This window comes from Thecamonas trahens (assembly GCF_000142905.1).
Source record: "Thecamonas trahens ATCC 50062 unplaced genomic scaffold supercont1.15, whole genome shotgun sequence".
NCBI classification, from domain to species: Eukaryota; order Apusomonadida; family Apusomonadidae; genus Thecamonas; species Thecamonas trahens.
Genome location: NW_013657665.1, coordinates 540,101 through 542,300, shown reverse-complemented (window position 1 = coordinate 542,300; position 2,200 = coordinate 540,101). Strand labels below are relative to the sequence as shown.

The 2,200-nt window shown below is 67.7% G+C and overlaps 1 protein-coding gene across 1 annotated transcript; it reads left to right on the top strand.

Annotated features, from left to right (window-relative positions):
• Positions 1 to 106: 106 nt before the first annotated feature.
• AMSG_02641 (uncharacterized protein) lies at positions 107 to 1,983 on the top strand (the record flags this gene model as incomplete). Its single annotated transcript, XM_013904088.1, has 2 exons — positions 107 to 869; positions 893 to 1,983. 2 exons carry the CDS (start codon positions 107 to 109, stop codon positions 1,981 to 1,983), a joined length of 1,854 nt encoding a protein of 617 aa, XP_013759542.1.
• Between the last annotated feature and the right edge of the window lie 217 nt (positions 1,984 to 2,200).

Genomic DNA, 2,200 nt, shown 5'->3' with positions numbered 1-2,200 from the left:
CCCTACAGGCGCCACCCACACCCCACCCCCACCCACCACCCTACCCCCCCCCACCCCACACACACACATACACCACTCTTACCCACACACCACACACCATCACGCTATGGCTGCCTCTCTCGGCTCTCAAGGACGAAAGAGGCCGGCAGTGGCCGAGGCAGTGGTGGCGGCTCGGGCGGGGAAGCGGGCCCGGGGGCTCGGGCGGCGGCGGCTTGTGGCGCATCTCGACGTCGACTGCTTCTACGCGCAGAGCGAGGAGATCGCCGACCCGGCGCTCGTCGGCAAGCCGGTAGGCGTCAAGCAAAAGTATTTGCTGGTGACGTGCAACTATGTGGCGCGGAGCATGGGCGTGGCCAAGATGTCCAAGGTCGCCGATGCGCTGCGCATCTGCCCCACGCTCCACGTTGTCAACGGGGAGGATCTGACCCGCTATCGAGAGGCATCTGCTGCGATCTGCGCCGCACTGCGGACTGCGCTCGACAGCGTGGCTGCGCGGCTTGGTCTCGCCCGCGTGCCGGTCGAGAAGCTTGTCCTCGACGAGCTGTACATGGATCTCTCAAGCGTGGTTGCCGGCCTCGAGGCCGCGCCGCAGGTGGCGACATCAGTGCTGGCAGCCGGTGCTGCCGTCGAGGCCGTCCATGTCCTGGGACCGGGGCCTGGAGGGTGTGGATGGGTCGCGCTTGAGTCTTGCGATCGGTCGCTGGCGCTGGCTGCGGCGGTGCTGGCGATGGCGCGGGCGGACATCAAGGCCGCGACCGGCTTCACTACCTCGGGCGGCGTGGGCAGCTCCAAGCTCGCGGCCAAGCTTGCATCGCAGGCGCACAAGCCGGCGCAGCTGTCGGCCATGGGCGACGCCGCCCTGGTTCACTGTCTCGGTGCATGTCGGGTGCAGCCGTGACCGGCATTGGGTACGCCACCCGCAAGATGCTCCGCTCCGAACTCTCAGTCGAGACCGTGGCCGAGCTGCGCAAGTTTGACGCAGCGTTTCTAGCGCGGTTTTTTGGCGAGGCCAAGGCACGGTGGCTGTACCAAGTGGCGCGCGGCGTCGACAACGACCCGGTCGTCGACACCGTTGCCGGCGATGGCGGCGGGGGCGGAAACGGCGTGCCGCGGCCCAAGTCGATGTCGGTCGAGGACTCATTTCGCGGGTGCTCCGACTGGGCCAACGTCTCGACACGCCTGCATCTGCTTGCCGGCGATCTCGCAGCGCGGATGGTGGCTGACGCTGCAGCCTTCTCCCGCCGCGCCTGCAAGATGCGGGTCTCGTTCCGGTCCGCGGGCACCCGGCGAAGCGCATCCAAGACGAGCGCGCTGCCGACCGAGCTCGGCGCCATGTACACGTTTCCAGTGCGTGACGACAACGGCAGCCCGCTGACGGGCGCCTCGTCTGCGCTTGAGGTCTACGCCGCCGTCATCGCTCGCCACGGTGTCAAGCTCGTCAAGCGCGCCATCGGCTCTGGCTCGTTTGCCCTCACCCTCCTCGGCCTCACCGTCCTCGACTTTGAGCCGCTCTCTGCGACGCCAAGCCGGGCGCTCACATCATTTCTCGCACCACCAATGCCAAGCGCCGAGCCGCCGGCTCCATCCGTGCGCGCCAAGGCCGTCCATTTCAAGGGGCAAGCCCGGCTACTGCCTCCACCTGCGGCGCCGTGCTCACCACCGCGAGCAAAAGCAGGCGCTGCCGCAGTTCCAAAGCCGCTTGCCCACTCGCCGCCGCTGCGATCCCGCCCGCGCCTCCTCACATCGTTTGCAGCGCACCTCCCGTCCCGTCCCGCGCCCGAACTGGCCCTCGCCCCCGCCCCCGCCCTTGCCTCCGACCCCGCCACCAAGTCCAGCGCTGACCCTCGCGATCGCTCCATTGGGCCCATCCGCTGCCCAGACTGCAAACGCGCGGTCGCCGTAGCTGACGTCGCCGCTCATGCCGCCATGCACGAGCGCAAAGCCAAGGCCACCCTCGACGGATTCTTCTGCAAGCCCACATAACCGTATTGCGGCCAACGCCCACAACGCGGCAGCGCCGACTGCCACCTCCCTCGGAACTCATTAACGCAGGCAGCGGTAGCGACACAAGCTCAACCACAACTCTTGTAACCACAGCCACACTCCTCCCTACACACACACACACACAGTATCATCACAAGTACGCCCCACCCGTACCCGCCCATCCCACCCCTCCCTCTCTCCCTCCGTCCCCCCCCCT